At 33.7% G+C, this 21,158-nt stretch overlaps 3 protein-coding genes across 3 annotated transcripts; 1 reads left to right on the forward strand and 2 right to left on the reverse strand.

Annotated features, from left to right (window-relative positions):
* Window positions 1-15,971: 15,971 nt before the first annotated feature.
* BDBG_07722 (1,2-dihydroxy-3-keto-5-methylthiopentene dioxygenase) lies at window positions 15,972-17,937 on the forward strand. The gene is made up of 3 exons (XM_002621837.2): window positions 15,972-16,165; window positions 16,263-16,634; window positions 16,754-17,937. Exons 1-3 carry the CDS (start codon window positions 16,136-16,138, stop codon window positions 16,877-16,879), a joined length of 528 nt encoding a protein of 175 aa, XP_002621883.1. The 5' UTR covers window positions 15,972-16,135; the 3' UTR covers window positions 16,880-17,937.
* Window positions 17,685-19,435, reverse strand: BDBG_07723 (maintenance-mitochondrial morphology protein 1; the record flags this gene model as incomplete). Its single annotated transcript, XM_002621838.1, has 3 exons — window positions 17,685-19,251; window positions 19,321-19,360; window positions 19,420-19,435. The coding sequence occupies 3 exons, from the start codon at window positions 19,433-19,435 to the stop codon at window positions 17,685-17,687; spliced, it is 1,623 nt and encodes a 540-aa protein (XP_002621884.1).
* A 576-nt stretch (window positions 19,436-20,011) lies between these two features.
* BDBG_07724 (DUF1183 domain-containing protein) lies at window positions 20,012-21,038 on the reverse strand (the record flags this gene model as incomplete). The annotated part of the gene is made up of 2 exons (XM_002621839.1): window positions 20,012-20,449; window positions 20,577-21,038. 2 exons carry the CDS (start codon window positions 21,036-21,038, stop codon window positions 20,012-20,014), a joined length of 900 nt encoding a protein of 299 aa, XP_002621885.1.
* Window positions 21,039-21,158: the final 120 nt, after the last annotated feature.

A 21,158-nucleotide genomic window follows, 5' to 3' on the forward strand; every position in this document is an offset into this window, starting at 1 on the left:
ATTAATGAAAAGTTATACTTAAATCTTATGAGATCTTTAATATAATTATTAGATCAGATTAGAACTCTTCTATGAAGATTAATTCTTTATCTGAGACAATGTTTATAGATAATTCATATAACTGAATCATATCACAGATGAAGATATGAGTCAAATTCTTTAACTTCAAGTTCTTACAGATGAGTATAAAGTGTGTTATCTTGATAAAGTAATTCACTATCACTAGCACACTGTCAAAACAGGTATTATATATGTTCTTGCTTTCAGAGAGACTTATAAGAGTATTTATTTCTAGCTGTTCTCAAGGTTTCTGCAGAATAAGTAGAGAAGTAAGTTCTTTATATAGTCTGAATCATACTACTTATAAATTCTGATAAATAGTATAAGAATTCACTATCTTCTTTATAAGTTCTTGCATCTTCAGTCAGAAGTATTTTCTTATAAGTAACTCATGAGTTCTAGTGTCTATAAAATGATCTGTTAGAGAAGAGTCATGATATCTTTTAATAAGTTCTATACATAGAAACTTATTTATAGATATATAAATTCAGCTCTCTCTTTATAAGAGACTATTTAAGTCTCTTTAATTCTTTATTTCTGCAGAGTTAATCTCTATTATAAGCAGTTTCTGAATATACTGAGTATATTCATTCTTCAGTTGCAGTTCAGACAATCTGAATAGAAGATTTTATAAAGACTTATACTCTGTTTCTTCTTATATCAGGTCTTTTACAGTACTTCTCAAAGTCTGCAAACTCTTCAGATTATAGATACTCTCTTTAAGAATTCTTACAGAGATTCTCAGAGTGTTGACTTTCAGTGTTGTAGAGAGTAGTTATACAGACTTCTTTTCTCTCTTCTTCTTCTTCTCTTATAGAGAATTGAGAGACTCTTCAGTTAATCTCTTTATAACACTCAGTCTGAGCATCTTATAAAGCTTTTCTATCTTCTCTAGTCTCTCTATATCTGTTATTCTAGTCTTCTTAACATAGTCTGATCTGTGAGAGAGTCTGTTCACTGAGTTCTTAGTTTTCTTAATATATTCTATCTTGAATCAGAACCTGCTCAGTCTCTGAGCTTAGTAAATCTACTACTGTGAGAGTTTCTTAATTGAAGTAAACTGTTATAAGCTATCATGATCAGTTTTAACAGTAATTACTGTTATAAGATTCTTAAAGTAGTAATATCAGTGATGAAAGAATTTCACTATTATAAGAAGCTTCTGATTATAAATGCTATAGTTAATCTCTGTGAGTTATATCTTTCATAAGAAAAAGATCACTGAAACTCAGTTCTCATTTAACTGTAGTTATAAGACTATTTCTGAAATTATAAAGAAGAAGACATCTATCTTTAATCTGATTAAGAGTAAGAAATCAAAGTGAAACAGTATCACTGTATTTATAAATATCTATTTCAATCTTATAAAGACTCTGTAAGCTTCTAGAATAAGAAAGTTCTTACAGTTCTCTCTTCTTAACAATCTTTTCATTCTCTATTCATGAAATAACTTCTTCTTATTTCTACTCTTCAGCATGTCTGTAAGAGTTAAGAAGATTCTTATAAATATAAAGATAAATTATCTATAGAAATTCACAAAGCTTAGAAAGATCTGAATCTTATAAATACTAGTTAACTCTGATCATGATAGAATAGTCTCAATTTATAAAGATTTCATCTGAATATCATCTGCAGTAATTATATATTCTAGGAAATTAATCTGATAGATACTGAAGTTGTACTTTATAAGCTTAATATACAGTTCTGCCTCATCTAAGGTCTTCAACACACTTTGTATATACTCAGTATATTCTTTCTTCTTTACAGAGTATACTATCACATCATTCAGATATATTATCACAAAGACATTCAGATATACATGAAGTGTTTTATTAATAAAAGACTGAAATGCTGCAGAGATATTAGCTAGATTAAAAGACATCACTAGATATTTAAACAATCTCAGTGCAGTTCTAAAGACAGTCTTTCATTTATTCTCAGACTGTATTTATAGCTATGTATATATATTAATTACATTCAGTTGTGTGAATATGACAGCTTCTGTGAGACAGTTAATCACATTTTCAATCAGAGACAGAGAATAGCAGCTCTTTATTATCTTGAAGTTCAGATTATAATAGTCTTTATACAATCTGAGATCTTCATTCTTCTTCTTTATAAACATCACAGAGGCTCTCACAGAGAACTGTGAAGATTGAATAAAGTCATTCTTCAGATTCTTCTTTACATAGGTCTGCAAGACCTCTGTCTTATAATAAGAGAGCTTATAGATTGATTCTCAGAAGAGTTTCTGCTCTTCTATTAAATTTATTATCAGATTCTTCTCACAGTGAGAAGAAAGCTCAGCTATTTTTACTGAGCTGAACATCTCTGTGAGATCTCAGTATTTCTCTGATATCTGAAGCTTAGTTTTCATGACTATGAGATTCTCAGACACTTGCAAAGTCATTACATAGATGAGCTTGTCTTCTCTAATTAACTCTGCAGTATCAACTGATTCTATCTCTGTGAGTGAGTCTGTTAACACTGATCAGAAGTATAAACCTGACTTGCAGACAGCTATGTGTGAATTGTGTCTTTGAAGCTATACAAGTCTCAAATACATGTCATCTGTGATGTTCATGATAATCACAGTTTCTGCAAATCTTCTCCAGGTTTCAGAGAGATCTTGCAATTCAAAGATGACTCTCACAAGTCTCTCAGCTCTTCGCGGGTCTGTGGCTCTCACAGTGATCTGCAAGTGATGAATGAGAGTCATCAGTTTCTTCAGAATTAAGAGCTTAGAGCCTTGCTCAATGAGCTTGTTCTGCATGTCTTTATTCAGCCTCTTTGTAAATATCATTATTCAGGTCTTGTTTCAGAGCCCTGTTTTTACAGGTCTCAATTCATATCATAATTTCATAAAGTGCTGTGAGTAGTCTTCATCAGATTTCTCACCTCTTTTTCTAATATTAATAATCACAGCTCAGATGTTCTCTGTTCAGCTCACAGAGTCTCTTAACTTATTCTCTAGATAGGTCTTAAGAACAGATCAGTGAGATCTCTTATAATCATTCTCTAGATAGTTCAGCCAGTTCTTAACTTCAGTGTAATAGAGATCTATTATTATATAGATGACAGCTTCTTCATCTTTCATATCACACAGCTGAGCTTGTGAGTCAATTTCAAATACAAACTTGTAAAAGCTTTTATAGATTGTGATTTAATAAGTGATCTTAAGTGATTACAGCTTAAGAAAGTTTCTTTTCAGTTTGCAGATATCTCTGAAGATTATGTTTAAAGACTCAGTTTAAGAGTGTTTACAGATAGTAAGCATTTCTTGTAGAAAAATAGCTTAATTCTGTAAGAGATACTCAAGAATATTCTTTACTGAGATTGATTTGTTCAGAGATTTGAAGAATTTCTCTATCACAGATGTAGAGAATGATGTTCTATAAGTAATTGATAAGTTCTCTAAGACTTCTTTTACAGAGATTATTCATGATTCAGATGACTGCTTCTGAGTGTCTGTAGTAGAGTTCACAGAGATTAAAGCATGTAAGTTTCTAGTTCTTTCAGTCATAATAAGTGATTACTGACTGACTGAGCTTGAAATGTAAGAATAAGTACTTGCAGATGATTATTCAAGTGTTTGCAGCTTGACATGATATGTACTGTTAACTACTAGAAGTATTCACAGTAGAAAGATAAAATGTAGAAGTTAAATGTATAATAGCATTTAAGCTGAGTTATAAATAGTATTCACAAACTCCAGTCTATATAGTTGTGTGTAGTCAAGAGCCGCTAGCTCTATTGATTATATAAGAGATAGAAATAGAGATAAAGAATCTGCGAGGAGCGGGATTTCTTACATTCTGTGACAGAATAAGTATATATTGAGTAGTCATCTCTGCAGCAGATGATTTCAAATCTGAGATTCACAAATATTAAAAGAATGTTTAAAAAGTCATTAACATCAAAGCTGTAATTATATTTAATGATAATAACTATAAGATCTAATGTATAGAAATTCTTACAGATACTGAAGTCATCAGCAGATCTGACATTCTTATAAAGAATCAATATATCTGTTCAGAAGACATCAGTTAAGATATATTAAGTGTTAAAAAATAAAGTATTTATATCAAAACACTGTATCAATGTATGTTGCAGTTCTTATTAGAACCTGTATATACATAGACTGACCGTGTGACCGTGTCTGAGACCAGGACCAGATTTTTTGATAGTCTTATTATCAATTCGACTGATCTCATTACACGGTTTTAACATTAGATAGTAGTCTCATACTGTCTCAGTGAGACTTACTGTCTACTCTTGTCACATTTTCCAAATGAGACCATGATTTCCACTTCTCAATTTAAATTATTTTTATTGCTTTAAATGACTTTAAATCTCATTTGAGCATTACCAAAAAGCGTTACTTTTTAAAAAATTAAAAATAGTCTAAAAAAAACCTTAAAATGTCTAAAAATAGTAACTTTATACCAAGAATGGGACTAAATAGGACCAAATGAGACCACTTTCTCATTTTTTTCAAGTCATGGTTCCATTTTAAGATCTGATATATAGTCACTTTACATGTTTTTTTAATAGTCAGTCCCAGCGGGATTCACGCCAAGAAATGTATGAGATCAGATCAAATGAGACTAAATGTGAAATTCATGATCTCAGCGGCCAGTCTATATATACAACTATTAAAACTCTTGAGTCAGATAATACAGTCATACTATGAGAAAGAATTGAAGTTGAATATACTGTCTCACTTGCAAATTATTATTATTATTATTATTCTTCAATTATAGATGTATACAGTCAGAGACTATGACATCTACCTGAGAATCTTTAGTTCTCAGAGTTTTTCCTATATCTATAGAGTCAACTATTATACACTTATCAATTTTAGATATGTAAAATCAGAAAATTTCAGCTCAGAATATAAAAACTGTTTATAAATTACAGTATTTCAACATCTATTAATACTTTGAAATCATTTGAAAATATCATGACAAAGAAAAAGAGAACATAGTTCTAAAGATAGACATATTAAATAGATAGATAGAAAAGAACAGAAAGAAATAAGTACAGTAAAGAAAGCTACAGAATAAGATCTCTACAGTTTACATCTTAAGCTATATACATATTTTAACACTCTATATAATTAACTGCTGTCTCTGTTCTCTCAGATCTGCTTCAGAAATTATCATTCTCTCTAAAGAATTATCACTCAGCTAGCTTCTGTAACTAGCTTACTTATAAGTGAGATTCTCACTAAGAATAATATCAGAGCTACTTAATTCTAGTTAAGTCTCTAATCTTTCAGCTGTCAATCTCAGCATTTCAGTCTATCAATTGACTGTCACAGTCTTGCTTGCACTAATTATCTATTAAGAGTGTCTAAGTCTTATCTTATCTAAGTTCTTACTAGGCTCAGAGTGTTCTAATTAAATAGTTTTTAAATCTTATTCTCTGAAAGTGAGTGTCTAGAGTAAGAGAGATAAAATCTGACTAGTTAAGCTTGATAATGATTTACTATTCTACAGATACTCTAGATCTCAATTACTCTAGTACTAATCTAACTTAAAGTGTCTGAGAAGCTGTTAATTTTAAGATCAGTGAGAATTAGTGCTCAGAAACCTCTGAGATAAACATCTTAAGCTTAATAATAATTTACTATAGTGCATCTGAGAGTTCTCAGTACTGTTTTATAACTTAACAGTAAAAGCTGTGATTAAAATGACTCTCATAGAATTCAAATCTGCCCTCTCTTGACATTCATTCCCTGGGGGGAAGGCCGCTAATTGAGGCTTCATAATAGCGTAGTTAACTACTACGCCACCGGGCCGTCTCACTTGCAAAGAAACATATGAATATTATGAAAGAATTCATTATCTTACATGTCAGAGATAACAATTATCTGATATTTCAGAGAAGATTTCATTATCTAGTTATATGTTATAAGAAATTAATAAATAACTTGAAAGACTTCTACTACAATCTCTTTCTTATTGACCTGAAGAAGCATTAAAAGTCTTTTATCAAGACATGTTTAGATGATTTCTATGTGTCTGATCAGAACTCTATACATAATATTGATATTAATAATCTCATGAAACAGTTGATAAACTGTATAAGCAAGTTCAAGAATGAATATTCTAAGTCTCAGTAAGTTAATACAACTATTATAACTCTTTCTACATCATCTGCATGCAGTTTCAAATGTAAGATATATAGTTTAAGATAGCACTGAAAAAACACCTGTTGATATCTGTATTCAGAACTTGCTACTGAACAGTGATATAAGTTAAATAAGAAATATATCATTACATCTGAGAAGAATAATAGTAACAATGTCAGTATCAGCAGATGCAGCAAGTGAAAGAATAAAAAGAAGAATAAAGATGATAAGAAGAAGAAATTCTCTGATCTTATAATCTCACAATCTGCAGCTGTCAATGCAGCAATTGCTTTTTCAGCAACTATTGATATAATAAACAAATCTTGATTTCTTGACATATGTGTGAGTTTTCACATGACAGGTGAAAAGCAGTCTCTCATTCAGTAGAAGATGTATAATAACAATATGAAGATTCACACAGCAGATAAAGATTACAGTCATATCAAAGAGATCAGCAATCTTCTTCTAGAATCTGAAGAAGAGAATATCACTATCTGTGATATTTATTATATTCTCAATCTCACAGTCAATCTATTGTCATTTATCAGGTTGAAGAACCAGAGTTTTCAATATAAGCTTTCAGGCTTGAACATCTCATTCTATTTCATCATTAAAGCATCAAGTGAAGTGATTTTCACTGCAATTCATACATCTTAAAACTTAATTTATAAAATAGTTGAAAGAATGTCAGAAGTTGATGTATATTATAAGTCTAAAGCAGTTTACTTCACAGTGAAATCATATGTATATAATAATAACTATGCTAAAGTCATAGCTGTTATTGATGATAATAATCTCACTGATAATCAATCTCAATATCAAGAATTATCTACAATCATGAAAACACTTGCAGAGTGATATATTAATCTGAAACATATACATACAGAAGCTATTATAGTATTGACAAAGAATTCACTATCTGATATCTGTGTCAAAGACATCAAGATCAATTTCTTTTACAACATCTGTGTTAAAGTGAATATAATATGTAAATACTCAATCACCTTCATGTCATGAGCTGTACACTCAATAAAGTGAATTCATATCAATCTTACAGATGATAGATAAATATTGAGTGAGTCTACAGATTATTCTGTTGAATTGTGACAGAGTAATAAATATTATATGTTAATTACAGATGATACAATCAGATATAGATGAATCTATTTCTTATATATCAAGAATCAAGCTTACAATTACTATACACACTGAGTTCAATTTATAAAGAATCTAGGTTTTACTGCATCAGTATATGTCAGAATTAATATTAATAATATATTCAGATTCATGAAGATTATAACATTGTTCATCAATTATAACATAGTATGAAAATTAACTACTTCTCAATCACTACACTAAGATGACATGTCTGAGCACAGAATACATACAATTATAGCCTGCATTAGAGCAGTTCTTATCAGTAAGAAAATTCTGAAGAAATTCTGAGCAGATATTCTGAAAACAGTTGTTTCAATTATAAATAATACACTCATATCTACAGTTCTATATAATGAAAAGTATTGGTCTGTAGTTGTAGATGATGATATTAAAGAAGCTGTTTATAGCTCTCATACAATTTCTTTTTCAGTATTAATAAACACTTTATCACAGATCACACATTTTCACAAGCTTGAAACTGATGTTTTTACTCATCTTCATGAATCACAGAAGTCATTAAATAAGTTATTCACATAGACTGATTCATATAAGTAGACTGATTATGTGACTGTGTCTGAAATCAGAATTAAACTTTACAGTTATTATATTATCTAAAAGCATTACTTCTGATCATGATTTGTGTTCATTACATTGATCTCAAATTCTGTTATTTCAAATATTAAAGATCTCAGATTCACTTTTTAAATAAAAATCTAGTCTCAGATAAAGAATATATTTGAATTCTTAGTTATATTTTTATTCTGATCTCATTATTGAAAATGGTATTAAATAAGATCATGAAATCATTTCTCACTTACATAATATCATAACATAGTGCTCATTTGTTGAAAATTCAACAGAGAGTATTATCAAATATTATTACTTTTCTAAACACAGATCATAATCAATATCATTTTAATTAAAAAAAAAATGTAAAATACAAAAAATAATAAAAAAACAAAAAATAAAATAACAAGAAAAAATCACAACAAAAAAAAAAAAAAAGAGAGAAAGAAAAAAAGAAGAGAAAGAAAAAAAAAGATAGAAAGAGAAAGAAAAAAAGAGATAGAAAGAGAAAGAAAAATAAAAAAAAAAGAAAAGAAAAATAAAAAAAAAAAAAGAAAAGAAAAATAAAAAAATAAAAAATAAAAATAAAAAAAAATCAAGATCACAGAGCTGCAGTACTCTTAAAATACTCACTTCTCAGAGTCTTTACAATGTCTATTATTAACTGTGTATCTCTCACAGTGAGAGTAACACAGCTGTAATAAGTTATTATCTTAATATTATCTAATAAATAATCAGTATATATCTGTATAAATGTGAATAATTAGAAAATATACACTTAAAAAGTATGATCTGAGTGAACTCTGTCATTACTTGAAAGATATCAAGAACAGAATGCTGAAATCAATGATTTCTCTCATCAATTTCACAGACAAGATGTGTGAAGATAATCTTGAGAAATATAAGATTCTCTGACTTCTAGTAGAAATGAATCTCATAAAGAGACTCTATTTCATCATATCAGAGACTGAGTATTATTAAAAAGTATTACTTTAATATATATACACTTACTGTGACAATTCATTCTCTGCACATGTGACTGAGAGTTGCAGCTTTCTCACACTGCACAGCTCTCTCTGAGATACTGCTGCTGATTTACAACTTATACAGTCTCTCAGTTCAGCACACACTGTGTATATACAGCTCTGCATGCTGAAGCTGTATTGATCATTATGATCTGACATGATACTCACTTTTCACAGGCTATGTTTTATTTGATTGAGAGAGAAGAGAACATGACTGCTGTTTTATTTGAGAGAGAATGAGTAATTGAATCTGTAGAAGATAATTTAATTTCTTCTGCATTTGAAATTTGATTAGTCTATACTCTTTAATTTGAGAGTTTCTGAGAGTGTTTTAATAGTTTTCATATCAGCTTGAAATTAGTGATTGATTGAAGAAGAGAAAAGAGAGAAGAAAGAAATGAGAATAACTTATCTTTATAATATAAAAACAGAGAATTGCTGTAATTATTTATTCTAGTAATAAAGATCTGTTTTCTGCATGTATCTCTGATACAGATTATATAATAACTGTATATAAAGAATATCAACAGTGCATGTATTAAATGAAGATAATGTTACTATATAACACTGTAGCTGTTTCTATACATCACTGAAAGCTGTTAATATTTTCTTTAAGTCTCTTTATATTTGATAAGTCAGTAATATATTTCAATGCACTCTCTCTTTCATCATTATTATCATTATCATTATTATTATTATTATTACTATTATTATCATCATTATCATCATCATTATTATTATCATTATTATTATTATATTATTTCTGACTATCTCTTCTATCTTCATCTTTTTTCAATACTCACTGAAATTAATCATGTCATCTCTCTTCAAATATTCTGCAGTTCTGCAGATCATCAAGGCGCGTGAGCACTGTCACAGATTGAAGAAAGAGAAGAAGAAGATATTCAAGTAAGAGAAGACAGATTATAAGACATGTTATAATGTCTTGAAGAGGCTCTGTAAGAGAGTAGAATGATAATGATTTTAAGTAACACTTCTGATAGATTTAGACTGAACTAAGTATAGAAATAATACAGATGATACTGTCTGTAAGAGATTGAAGAAGAAGATAGTGAAGAGTCTTATATAGTAGTGATAAGATCAGAAGAAGTTCTGAGAATGATTTGAGATTAAGATAAAGAGAGAAAGAGAGAAGAAGAGTATTACTATAAATAAACAGTAGTAGAAGAAGATTAAGAGAGTGTTAAAGTGAGAGATAAAGAAGTCAAAACTAGTAAGTTTTTTATTTATTAAGAGATAATAATTTTTGATAATACTTCTGTTCTCTAATTGATTAGCAGAAGCTGATAAAGAAGAAGAAGATTGAGATCTTGTTCAGATCTTGAATACACTCTATAATTCAGAATATTGAGAAGACAGCTCTACTCTCTGAGTATGTCAATCTGCTTGCTGCTGAAGTGGAACTCAAGACAGCAGATCAGAAAATGCAGGATTTTGAGATACAGATTGATCTGACTGAAGAGAAGCAGTGAGAACTCTTCTCTAAGAAGATAGTGAAGAGAGATTTTGAGGTGATTATCATCTCAGATGAGAAGAAGAAGAAGAAGAAGAAGAATAAGAAGTGAATTATAAAGAATGATAAGAAGAATGAGAAAGAGAAGAAGTAGATTTTTTTCTTTTTATATTAATTAGTTATAAGTTTAAGTTTTTAATTATTAATAATTAAAATTGATTTTGAGTTTTCAAAAATTATTGTACAAGTTGTAATCAAGTCAGGAATAATATATATATATATATATATTTAACTATCATGATTCATAAATCACTATAATATATAAGTATCAACATTTTTTCAACATTAATATTCATAATATTAATATATTTTTAATGATATTATCTGATAATGTAATTTGATAACACTCTCTTTCACAATATTAATATATTTCAAGAAATATAACAGAGATTAATCAAGATTGTTTATTTACTTTTATACATCAATGATATTCAATCTAAGTTAGTACTAAAATTATAACTAAGTTAAGAAACAAGATTATTTTCTCTTATATTAATTCTTCTTATACATATCAGTGATTAGTTATTAAAAATAAATTATTATCTTTCTTAAATTATTATTATATCTTCTGAATTCACTTCTTTCACTTCTTTTACTTTTATTGAAGATTCATAAACTCTTCAAGAAATCACTGTGAATTATAAAGTCTATATTATTTATAATTCAACACAGAATGCTCTCTTTCAATTATAGTGAATAATCACTTCATTCTTCACATCTGATTTCAGATCATGAAATTTATGAAAAACTTAATACAAATATTGAGATGAATTATGAAATAATTATCAACAGATTATATTATAGATTACTGAAGAGTTATCTCTCTACTACAATCACTGTAACTCTATTCAGAAACATTCATTATAGACTGATTATAACTCTGAAGAAATTTTCTAATATCTGAAGTCATCAGAATGCAGATAATAAAAGAAAAATAATTAAAAAATTACTACTGAGCTGATAAGTTACTCTATCAGATAATAATTTTTAATAATACTAACTTTCTAATTTGAAGAAAATCATGTGAAAATAATTATATATCAGTACTCTGATTCTATAACTCTTATTTAACAACTTCTGTGAATAATTACTTTGCATGTGTATATCTCTGAATCTTTCTCTTTAATTAATTGAAAACTCCGAATTCTGAACACTTCTTTAAATACTTAATTCAAATTTTCATATTTTACATCAATTCTGTCTTCAGTTCAACCTTGAGATATACTACAAAGTTAATATACAATATCTAGAATCAGAGTTGAAGAATTATCAAAGAGTGTCTCTCACAGTGAATGCATGAACTAGTATAAACAATCTTACATTTATAAGAGTTATATGTTATTACATTGATAAGAACTGAACTTATTAAGAGATATTAATTGAATTTGAATCATTGATTAGTAGTTATACTGAGAATTATATAGCAGAGATATTAATGACTGTGATTAAAAATAACTATTAAGATATTAGTTTCAGTCTTCTTACAATTACAACTGATAATACTGTGAATAACTACACTATAATGAAGAGCTTAAAGTAAAAATTGACTTTACATTTCTGAAATGATAAACAAGGTCATATTCTCTGCATTACTCATATGATTCAACTTATAATATAAACACTGATAAAGAATCTTAATATCAAGATAAAGAATAATGAGATAACTGATTCTTGAGATAAGAATGAGATGAAAGTGATTACTCAAGTAACTTTTATATTCACTTTATAAAAGATAATATTTTTTAACAACACTTTTTAATATTGTTTTTTAATAATACTTTTTGATAATACTACTGTTAATTTTGAATAGATTGACTAATAATTTAAATATCATAGATTTGAAACATTGTTAATGTGATTTATACCTTCTCTAAACAATAATAATAATTTCATGATATTTAATAAATAAATAAATCAGTCACATCACTGAATATGATACAGAATATTAGAATACAGTAGAGTTTAATATATAAGATAACTATTCAGACTCTTCAATTATGTCAGATAATTAATTATTAAGTATAACACTCTGATTAGAAAAAGATTCAGATATTAAAACTTTCTAATATGAAGTGAACTAAGTTGAAATATATGATTGATTTACTGTTTCAGTTTTATAAGATAATAAAGACAGTCTCAATCACTTGTATATCAATGCTGTAGTCAGTCTGATAAGTGTATAACAGTTTATTTACTTATCTTGAGAAGCAGTTGAATCACTTAAAAAGAAATTCAGTCTGAGATAATGCTATAGCACAGGCTATTATTACTGTAAGAGATAAACTGGCATATTACTACAGTAAAACTGAACAATCTTTTACAGAGTACTATACTGTAGCAGCTCTACTAGATCTCTTCTATTAAGTTAATATCTACACTTCTCAAGATTGAACAGAGGAGAAATGAGACTCATATATTAAATTAACTCAAGACTACTACAATGTCAACTATCAGAGATTTGAACAAGCAGATATTTAAGATGTGAAGACAGTGAAATACAATTCTCTAGTAAGTAACAATCTTTCATAATACTTCATATCTTATAGAACTATAATACTAACTTTGAAATAGAACTTACATACATTGATTACAACTGAAAATCAGGCAAAACTACATGCTTATAAAACTGAATTTGACTACTATCTTCAAGATAATTCAACAAATTTACACATTAAATCAATTCTAGAGTTATAAAAAATTGTTAAGAGTATATATTCAACTGTTGCACTGATGATGTATGATATTCTGATAATTTCATTGACAGAGATGAGAATGAAGTGAAAGTTCAACTTAAGTTGAGATATTTATCACTATTGCTGAGAACAATTATAAGAAGAAATAATTAAGAAACTCATGATTGTAAAATATGAAATTATCAGACAGTTTAATATCTCTGATCACAGTATATCAGAGAAGTGTAGTTTTCATAAGAAAGTGAAGAATAAACTTATACAAGAATGTATTTAGTTGTTTCATGAGTATTATCAATAATTATTATCAAATTCTAATTATATAAGTAATCACTGAATGAACTGAATGAGACTGATTTTAATCTTCAGTCTCAGTCTCATTCTGATTTTGAAAGAATAATCATCTTTCACAGTTTATTCTGAGAAATTACTCTCATTTCACTGTTCTTGAATTAAATCTAGTCATTTTTCACATCATTTCTCTCAGAAATGATTCATTTTCAGATTTTTTTGAGGCTTGGTTCTGGTGGGACTCACGCCAAGAAATGTATGAGACTAGATCAAATGAGATTAAATGTGAAATTCATGATCTCACTGATCAGTCTATATATAAGCTTATTGAATTTCACAGATATTCAATCTATCACTTATGAAGTTCTATAATAGATAAAATTATTGACATAAGTAATGTGATTTTTTCTGTAAAAGTGTAAGAAATGCTGAAGATTACTATAACTACTACAACTGCAGCAACTGACACTGTTTCTATCATCTATTTAATGAAGAATTCTGATATTTCTGAATTAATGAATATAGATTGAATGCAGCTGATAAAGACATTTACAGCTTACACTCTCATTCTTATTACTGATTTTCTTCTGAAATTACACAAGAATACTATGAGTAGATCAGAGACAGTAGAAGATTATTGAAAGAAATTAATACAATATAAAATATCTGATCTTGAGAGATACAAGATCTGAATACTTATTTCATATTCTAATATCTTATATAATGAATTAGTGATATCTGATCACTGAGTATTTATTGAAAAGAATCACTCTGATGATCTCAATACTGATAAGAATAATATATTATAAAAATCTCAATGAGTTATATATAATAACTGATTGAAGAAAGACACTTATCAGAAGACTTATACTTCTGTGATTACAGATATAATAAATTGAATGATATTTATAATCACTACAAAATGTGATTAAATTCTATAGTAAGTGAATATAGTAATGATATATTTATATAATAAATTAGAGAAAACAGTTTATATAAGATAACTCACAGACTTTGAATAAGAAACTCAGTATACACTTATCTATGCAGTTGAAGAATCTCTATATAAATTGAATTCAGTTATTAAAATATAATATAACTACTTGATAACTATACTGTGAGAAAATGACTTCAGTCTGAGTTCTTATAATTCTGCTCTTTGAAAACATTCAGTCTGAAAACACCTGTATATAACTATATATATTGATAATCTTCATATCTTTGCAGATGCTCTGAAGAATACTGATTGACTTATTAATATTTTACAGTAAAAACTAGAGATTAAAGACTTAAAGAAATTCATAAAATATCTAGAAATGAAAGTGAAATATATGAAGAATGAAGTTAAATTAATACTTTAACATTATATCAATGAATTGATAGAAGATTTTTATCTAGATAATATAACTGCTATTTATATATTTATAAATGAGAATCTATATCTAGATAACTTCTCTATCTCTGAAAAAGAAAGCAGTTTTATAAAGTAATAATTTCAGTATAATATCAGATATCTGTAATATTTAGCTGTCAAGCTGTAGCTGAATATCATCTGTACAGTATCTTCACTGATATAGAAGAATACTGCTCTCATCTCTAAAATATAAAAGACTCTATTACACATCATTCAATATTTGAAAGAAATACATAAGATTGACATATTCTATACAAAGAATGATAATAAGAGATCTAAGAATGAATTTTCAAATATAATATATATACTGATCAGATATACAGATTCTGATTAAGCTAATCTATTAAATAATAATTATAAATCTACATTCAGTTATATCTTTAAATTGAGAAATACACTGATTTCATAATAATCAAGTAAGCAATCCTGTGTATTCTTAAGCTCTAATAAGACTGAATACATGATATTGAGTGAAGCTGTATACAAAGCAACATAGTTGAGAAGTATGATAATAAATCTAAACTTCATTGAAACAGAAGACTCTCTGCTAATTAAGACAGATAATAAGAGAGTGATTAATCTTATCACAGTGACTGCAATCACTGTAAGAAGTAAGTATATTAACACTTAATTTCATTACATCTGCAGTCAGTTCAATAATGACATAATCTCAATTAATTACATCTCAACTGAAGAAATGATAGCAGATGAATTGACTAAACTCTTAAACATAATTGCATTTCATCAATTCCTTGATTTACTAGGTTTTACAGGTGAAGAGAAACAGAATACACAAACTCAATGCAGGTAGCATGATTTGAATGGATTTGAGGATGACATAGCTAGATTTGCAAGAGATGATTGATTCTTTATTATGATGTTTGTGATCTCACATGGCGATGCGAGGGGGGGTGTAGCATCCGCCCTAGTGGCGTTGCCGTAGCGACCGCTCCGCCTACACGTGATCTCATATGTAATATATATATAGCTAGCTCTTCCTACACGAATACAACGGATTAACCATCCCACAATTTCCAAGAAAGCTTATTAATGTTTCGTAAGGATCCACTAGCCAATCAAATATCACCGTGAAGATGTTCCCTCGCGATCTGATAATTTAGACTCGATCGATGTATATAAAACATTCGTCTTCCGCCGTTTTCTATTCCAACTTTCTTTTTTCATTACCATTTACCTTGACTGTCCCGTATATATTTATTCTGGATCTACTGTACCTACCATCTATCCTAGGTTCCTAAGATGAAAGCCTACTGGTACGATAACCTACCTGTAAGTTTCCCCGCGTCTGGTGCCCCTCCATCCCCCTCATCACCCCTGTTTAGCTGACCAAAGTTATATCTAACCATGCTAACCTACACTCCTACAGGGCGACCAACGCCTTCCCCATGACTCCGGCCGCCCTGTTGATGCGTCCTACCTCGCCAGTATCGGCGTCCTTTACCGCCATTGTCCAACCATATCTGCTGTAGACGCCCTAGCTGAGGAACGTGGTTACAAGAACCGTGATGAGATCACTGTGTCGCCCGAGAAAATGGGCGACCTATACGAGGATAAAGTGAAGATGTTCTTCCACGAGCATTTGCACGAGGACGAGGAGATTCGGTACATACTTGACGGCGAGGGGTTTTTCGATGTCCGCAGTCAGGATGATGAGTGGGTGCGCATTCGGCTAGGGAAGGAGGATTTGATTGTGTTGCCGGCGGGCATCTATCATCGGTTTACGACGGATGAGAATAATGTGAGTACTTTGAATTGTTGAGAAATTTGGGAGGCGAAGTGGATGCTGAAAGTAAGGGCGGTGGATTGCGGGATATGGATATATGCTAACCGTACTAATTAATTACCTTGACAAAACAGTACGTGAAGGCCATGCGTCTCTTCCAAGACGAACCGAAATGGACTCCCCTGAATCGCGCGCCGGAACTGGATGCAAACCGGCATCGAAAAGCATACATGGAAACTCTTGCTTCCGCGTTCTCTTAATCCTTCGTTGAAAATGCGACGCCGCCGCTCCCTCATACGCTTGATTCCATTTCTTGTTTAGAAGAAGGGAGAAGATAAATGGTTTTCCTTTCACTGAACCTATGGCCGTGGCTATGACGCTAATGGGACATATTTAACTGATACTGATCTGTACTACGCCGTTCCGGGTACGTTTTCTGCCCACATATGCAGGTATCTTTGCTTGCTTGCGATTGGGGTTCATCCATCTGCATGGCCGGTAGGATGAATGGATGATGTGTATGCTGTCATGATTTATTCTATTTTATTTTAATTTTAATTTTTATATTTTAAGGGTGCATTTGCAATACTGTAATGACGACGTTTTAGTATTGTGATGTTTGATGGAAAATGTGGGTTTTTTGCGCTGAGGAACTCCCTAGCGGACGGCATATATCCCCTTTGGTAATGATTGTATTTTTTCCCCTTGGTTGACCCTGGTTGCTTCCGGGGTAAAAAAAAGGTGACAATGGACCCAAGCGGGTGTTAATTCAGTTATTTAGTTCAGGTATAATTTATTCGGGATAATGAAGGATCGTCCTGATTTGTTTACTGCCGTTCGCATGAATCGCTCTATTTGGAATGACAGAAACATCGCAACAGAAAGACCAATGATTAGATAGCTATACAAGCAAGAAGAAGACACGGAATACACATAGGAAAAGCTGCCAGATACCTGCCTCCATCTTGGATATTATAAAAGGAAAATCGTATGCAATATCCCAACACGTATGCAAATTTAAGTAACCCCCGTTTCCCTTGTGTCTTTCCAAAAACCTTAAAACACCTATGTCACAACTACCGGGTCTGGCATCGAACCTGGTATCGCAAACTGTTCCTCGCCGCCCCTCCCACCGCCTCCTCCACCACCCTGAGCACCACCATACAACGCTGCACCCGCACTCTGTCCCGGCCCAGCGCCAACCCCACCATCCCCATGTGCATTATGCCGATACCGCAGCCCATCATATCCCATCCCCCACCCCGACGTCCCTCTCATGCTTCCACCACCACTTCCACCAACTCCCCCTCCCCCTCCCCCTCCCCCTCCCCCTCCCCGAACCCCCACACCATCCCCACCAGCCGTTCCCGGAATATCAGCTGGCGCTGACCCCCCTGCCCCAGCCTCAGTCTCCTCCTGACTCCCCCTCACCCCCGTCCTCCCCATCCGCGGCCAGATATTGGGCAACCCCACAACTTGCACGCGCGGCTCGACAACCCGCTCTTCAAACCATGCTTGCACGCGCGCTTCGACGAGCTGTGCTACCTTGGGCACGTCTTGTAGGCGGCTGCGGGAGCCGATGAGGGAACGCACGGAAAGGTCTAGGCGGTAGTCTGGTAGGAAGGAGAAGGCGAGGCTTGTTTTGGGGATGCCGTGGGGGAGCTTGGCGTGTGTGTCGTTGTCGTCGGCGGTGGCAGCGGCAGTGGCACCGGCCGTATTTGTATTTGTATATTTGTGTTGGTGAGGTGCCCGTTGCCTAGCGCTCTGTCGCTCAGGACTTTGGTGGTCGACGGCAATGTTTTCTGCGCTGGCTTCCTTTGGCGGGCTTGGGGATGGGGACATTGTTTGGTCTGAGGTGCCTGGGCCGGGGACAAAGGAAATGCATAATGTGCCGGAGAAGCGGACAACGGAGACGGCGAGGGCGACGGGGAGGACGGCGGAGAAGGGCTTTGGGTAGTTTAGAAGGAGGGAGGTTTCGACGGCGAGTGAGAGGTTATCGTCACTCAGATCGACGTCCATGAGTGCTTGGAGGCGGCCGCCATCTGAATTTGGGTCTTCAACGGCGATAACTCGACAGTTGCTGAAGATGGGGAATTCCTCTCCTAATGATATATCTGTCACCTTGATGCTGTCGATAAAGGAAGGCTTCTTTTCCGGGTTGTTTAGCGCTTCGGAGAGAGAAGCGAGGATGGAGGATGTAGGTGAGTCTTTGAGGATATATGCTGTCTGTCGATACTGTGCGATAGTCTGTGCGATCAGAACATTGAACCAATCAAGAGATTCCGGCTGATGGGAAGAGTGATGGGGGCGGGATCTGCTATGCTTGGACGTGGGATTCGTGGGCGTGGCGCTGTAGTACGTCTTTCGAAGGATGGAGCGGGTGTTTGTAGAGGAAGAGGGGACGGGTCGGAGTATATTGGATGTCGAGGGCTTTTCTCTCAGTGTCCGTGGACTAGAATCTGCAGATATTGAATTTAGGGAATATGACCGTCGGTGAGAGCTCGTGCGATTGGATAGGCCGTTTCGAGAAGGATGCGGAGGAGCTTCGCCGAATATGAAGAATTTGATGAAAGCTCCGATCAGCAGGACTACAGAGAGTTGGCCGACAAGAAGGCCTTGAGTAAAAGAGAGTCTATTCAGGAGACATTAGAATGGTTAGAGGACGCTTCAAAGGGGTTGGACAGACTGGGAATACACGTACGAAGGCTGCGTCAGAACGGGCGGCGGCGGTTGAGTTTGATCTGTGGTGGAGAGGGTTAGCTTAGGATAGGATGATTGCGAGTGCCCGGTGGAGACCAACTTGAAGGACCTGCCATTTCTAGAGGGATATTAACAGCGACCACCGATAGCTACACGATTCCATGGCTCAATGGGTAGTGTGAAGCGAGCTAAGGCGTAGTTTGCGTGCTGGTATCTGGTATCAACCTGCTATAAAATAGTCGTGGGGATGGAATGATGTCGGCGAGCGGGAAAGCCGTTATCAGATCGATCTTATCTCAAGTTGAGTTCTGATCTCGATCACATGATATCCGCTCACTACCTCCATACGGGAAGAACGTAGGGTTAATTTACGGTGATTACACCGTACATTGGTATCGATGGAGTTTTATGGTTTAGAATATCATACTATTTACTGGACTTTTCATAAAGGTACTCTTGGCTTCTCATAGTAGTTGCGAATGTCTCACGAAAAGCTCAGTGTCTGTAACTCGAAACATGCATGCATACCTTTGAGTGATCTGCAAACTAGAGATCGCAAACAGAACTAGGAGCCAATGCCATAGGCAGCATGAAATAGTAAAATCGATCATTAAAAGTCTCAAGAGTAGAGGGGTAATTTTTCGTAACTCCAGAGGATAAAGAGGACATCCGTAAATTCCCATTGAAAGACATCATAAGCCCCGTTGTAGCTGGTGGAGATTCAATATTCTACCGCCTCCTAGAGCCCCCAAATCCAGTACTTTCCGACGTAGAAGTAGAGGGTGAGAATGACGGTCGAGAAGAGCTCGACCTTGAGCTTTCCGCTTGGTCCGATCCCCATCCCCACCCTGACCTCGACGATCCCGATCTCGAGCCCGACCTGGCTCCCCTCCCCAGAGCATATGCCGCCGCACTTCCCGCCGCAGCACCCGTCCAAAATCCAGGCTTCCACGACGGCGTTTTCCTAAATCCCGAATAATCATATGGAGGCGGCGGATCATTCCATCCACCCCATCCTCCGCCTCCTCCGCCTCCGCCTCCAGGACCCCACCCACCTCCCCATCCCCATCCTTCGCCCCATGGGCGCCAGCCTCTCCTCTGCCCAGTACCGCCACCCAGACAGCCAAGGGCTGTCAGAATGATAAAAGCCAACACTCCGAAGAAGAACAGGAAAAATATAATTTCTCCGAGGGACTCTAACCATCCACGCGCAGTCCTATACCCACCGCTGAAGGATGACCACGCATCCCCACCAACAAGCTTCCCATACTTCTGCTCCCCCCTCTCCGTCAACAACAGCCGATACTCCACTCCACAACTGCCCTTCAATACCCAGGGATCCTCCTTATCCCTATATCCTTCACAGATCACATCCGTACTCCCCAGCTTAAATTCCGGCGGCAACTGCGCCGTGCATGTCCACTGCACGTCGTTCTCGTCATAGTCATGGCCTTGGTTTATGCAGCGCATGACATCCGGGGTATAGAGGGCGCATATCTTCTTAGAGGGCCCGATGCAGGTTAATTGTTGGACGGCGGGGACGCGGCGGTGGGTTGTTTTGCGGTTTGCGTAGAAGGTTAGAGATTGGATAGAGCTGAGGAGGACGGCATTTTTGGAGCCGGGAGATTTTGAGGGATTATAAGCATTGGTTTGGGTGGGGAGAAGGGGGAGGAGGAGGGGGAGGAGGAGGGGGAGGAGCGTTGTGTAGATGGGAATCATTTTTGGAGGGTTGGCATGGTTGAGACTTGTTTTAATAGATGTTGTGATATGTACGGAGTATACGTGGATGTGATGCTATATTAATGGCTGCGATGGGTAAATAGAGGTTAGTGTATTCCT

This window comes from Blastomyces gilchristii (assembly GCF_000003855.2).
Source record: "Blastomyces gilchristii SLH14081 genomic scaffold supercont1.20, whole genome shotgun sequence".
Classification (NCBI taxonomy): domain Eukaryota; kingdom Fungi; phylum Ascomycota; class Eurotiomycetes; order Onygenales; family Ajellomycetaceae; genus Blastomyces; species Blastomyces gilchristii.

Coding starts and splice junctions, on each gene's coding strand:
- BDBG_07722 (XM_002621837.2), top strand. CDS start 16,136: ATGAAAGCCTACTGGTACGATAACCTACCT. Junction 16,166..16,262: donor ACTGGTACGATAACCTACCT/GTAAGTTTCCCC, acceptor ACACTCCTACAG/GGCGACCAACGCCTTCCCCA. Junction 16,635..16,753: donor TTACGACGGATGAGAATAAT/GTGAGTACTTTG, acceptor TTGACAAAACAG/TACGTGAAGGCCATGCGTCT.